At 41.1% G+C, this 3,349-nt stretch overlaps 1 protein-coding gene across 1 annotated transcript; it reads left to right on the forward strand.

The window, feature by feature from the left end:
- Nucleotides 1-1,696: 1,696 nt before the first annotated feature.
- On the forward strand, nucleotides 1,697-2,242 carry LOC126695761 (uncharacterized). Its single transcript, XM_050392579.1, has one exon. The coding sequence runs from the start codon at nucleotides 1,697-1,699 to the stop codon at nucleotides 2,240-2,242; it is 546 nt and encodes a 181-aa protein (XP_050248536.1).
- The last annotated feature ends 1,107 nt before the right edge of the window (nucleotides 2,243-3,349 follow it).

Genomic DNA, 3,349 nt, shown 5'->3' on the forward strand with positions numbered 1-3,349 from the left:
ACTTACTCCATGATGGTTAATGGTGAACCCTAAGGACTAATACACCCCACTAGAGGAATTCGCCAAGGCGACCCATTATCTCCCTTTCTTTTCCTCCTTTGCACGGAGGGGCTTCATGGTCTCATCCAACATGCAGCAAGTGCGGGGGAAATTAAAGGCTTCTCTCTTTGTAGGAGGGGTCCAGCACTAACCCATCTTTTGTTTGTAGATGATAGCCTCCATTTTTGTAGGGCAACGGGAGATGAATGCAGGAAAATCATGGAGATCCTTGAGACATATGAAGGGAAATCGGGTCAAAAAGTAAACAAGAACAAAACAGCCATATTCTTTAGCAAATCTATCGATGAAGCAACCAAACAAGAAATCAAGGAAGCCTTGGGTCTACAAGAAATTGTAAATTTTGAGCAATACCTCGGGTTGCCTTCCTTGGTGGGTAGGAGGAAGAAGGAAGGGTTTAATTTTATTAAAGAAAAAGTATGGCGAAAGCTGCAAGGATGGGAAGGAAAGCTCTTGTCTCAAGCCGGTCGTGAAGTACTCATAAAAACTGTCATCCAAGCCATTCCTACATATGCTATGGGATGTTTCAAATTGCCATTGGGTCTATGCCATGAAATTGAAACCATGATCAAGAAATTTTGGTGGGGCCAAAGAGGGGATAAAAGGAAGATACATTGGTTGAAGTGGGATGAATTAACAAAATCAAAATTGGAAGGAGGAATAGGATTTAGAGACATTGCCATGTTCAATGATTCCTTGTTGGCAAAACAAGCTTGGAGACTCTTGAAAAATCCCGAGTCATTATTCTACAAAGTCTTCAAGGCTCGCTTCTTTCCAAATTGTACAATCATGGAGGCGAAACACACAAGTGGTGGTTCACATGCTTGGAATAGTATATTGCATGGGAGGGATGTTTTACTCAGAGGTTGTCGATGGAGGGTTGGGAATGGCAAGGCAGTGAGCATATGGCAACACCATTGGTTACCAAGAAAAAATCCACCACAAGTCCTTTCACCGATGGTGGAGTCATTAGCAGAGGCAAAAGTGGCTTTATTAATTAATGAGTCTACAAGGCAGTGGAACAATGAGATGATAGATGGCATCTTCACCCCTGTGGAAGCTGATATGATCAAAACCATCCCACTCTCATGGTGTGAGGTAGAGGATAACCTGTTTTGGCCCTTCACAAACAATGACATTTATAATTCTAAATTCGGGTATAGATTCCTGAAAGCGGAAGAGTAAACCGAACTGGATGAAGAGTAGAGGATAGAAGACAAACATCTATGGAGGACACTTTGGTCTATGCAAGTTCCTAACAAAGTAAAAAATCTGGTGTGGAGGGCATGCCGCAACTCTCTGCCAACCAAACCTGGTGCGTCGGACTGTCATTAACAATCCAATCTGTGATTGGTGTAAACAGGTACTAGAATCATCACTCCATGCTCTATGGTCTTGTGGAGAATTAGATGTGGTTTGGGAGGATGACTCGTAGTGGCAATGTCGAAGAAATCGCACCTTTGTGGACTTTAAGGAACTTTTATCGTGGCTCATTACAAACCAGCAGGACCTAGAGCTATTCTCAACTTCGGCTTGGCTAATCTGGACTCAGAGGAACTAGGTACGCTTGAACAAACCCAGCATCAACTCTCATCTGCTTGCTGCAACGGCAAAAGAGTTGGTTGCCGAGTTTGCACAAATGGTACCTCTGCCACCTTTTCCTCGCCTTGCAGTAGATTCCACTCAGACCAGGTGGCATCCTCCACCACATGGAATGGTGAAAATTAACTGCGATGGGGCTACATTCAGAAATCAAAAAAAGTCCGGTGTTGGTGTGGTGATCCAAGACGACAACAGCATGGTTTTGGTGTCAATGTCCAAGCAATTACCACAGCTATACTCGGCTTTGGAGGTGGAGGCAATGGCTGCTTCAACAGCACTGTCGTTTGCATCTCGGCTGGGTTTTCATTGGGCTATCTTGGAGTCTGATTCACTCACATTGGCCACGACACTGAGGAATAACAGCACCTTCCTTTCCCTGGATGGTTTGCTAATGGAGGATATTAAGTTTCATGCTACTTCTTTTATTCAATTACGCTATTCTCATGTAAAAAGAGAGGGTAATAAAGTTGCGCATAAGCTAGCTAGACATGCTCTTTATATTTTAGATTTTTCGGTATGGATGGAGGATGTTCCACCACCCTTACTTCCTATAGTCCTAGAGGACATTGCTAGATTTTCTTAATAAAGCTTGACGTATTTGTCTCTCAAAAAACTTATTGGGGGAAAAAAAAACTTAATTTTCTTGTTACATAGAATACAGAGGACACATTGTTTTTGATTGAACTGTTACAAAATAAATTTAATTGTTTTTGATTGTACTGTTACAAAATAAAATTAATGGAGATAGAGTATTCGCTTTCCCAATTGGTCTCCAAAGAAAATAGTAATGCTCTTAAATTCCTCTCTATTGGGCTTGTTCATGGAGATCAATGGCATCGTCAAAACTCCACTTTGAATCTAATTATAATGGCAACAAACAATTATCGCAAGCCCTTAGCATTTATGCTTCTTCAGCATCCAAACAAAACAATTTTTCTTTAATTGAACAATGACCAATCTGAGAGTGTTTATCTACTCAATTGGTCTCCAATGAAAATTTTAATGCTCACAAATGCCACTACTTTGGGCTTGTTCACAGAGATTTACGGCATCATTGAAAATCCATTCTGAAAAATCTAATTGTACGTGAACAATAGCCAGTTAACATAAGCCCTTTTCACGTGTATTGCAGCACCTTAGGAACTGGGGAATCCAAATTAAATAAGAATTAACAATCAAATAAACAGATTCAATCCCTAAATGCTTAAGCTACATATAGAATTTATGTATTTGAAGTGCTACCTATAAATTATTATAACTATAAGATCTGCTAGTTGTTGGGTTACACGTGTGAGTGAAGTCCCACATTGAATAAAGATGAGAAGAATAAGTGATTAATATAACATAATTGAGCACATACCCATTGGGCTTAGGCCTTTTGGGTTAAAGTGTGTCTCTATATGTTATATTAATTACTTAAGGAAGCTCTCCAAGGTGTTTAGCCCCTCGACAAGTGGTATCAGAGCCCATGGTGGTGTGCGGCGAAGGTGGTGAGGTGTTCATGGTCCCTACCTAGTGGGGAAAGAAAAAGCCTAAACAGCCCACATACAAAGATCTTGGAGAAGAAAAAAAAGAGCCCAACAAATGAATATTGCTAATCGTGCTAAATAATGGTGTGATGCAAGGTTCCCATGGACATGGACGTGCGGGGTTCCCATGGATGTGCGTGTGGGGTTGACACGTGGTTCCC

The sequence above is a fragment of the Quercus robur genome, chromosome 8 (assembly GCF_932294415.1).
Source record: "Quercus robur chromosome 8, dhQueRobu3.1, whole genome shotgun sequence".
NCBI classification, from domain to species: domain Eukaryota; kingdom Viridiplantae; phylum Streptophyta; class Magnoliopsida; order Fagales; family Fagaceae; genus Quercus; species Quercus robur.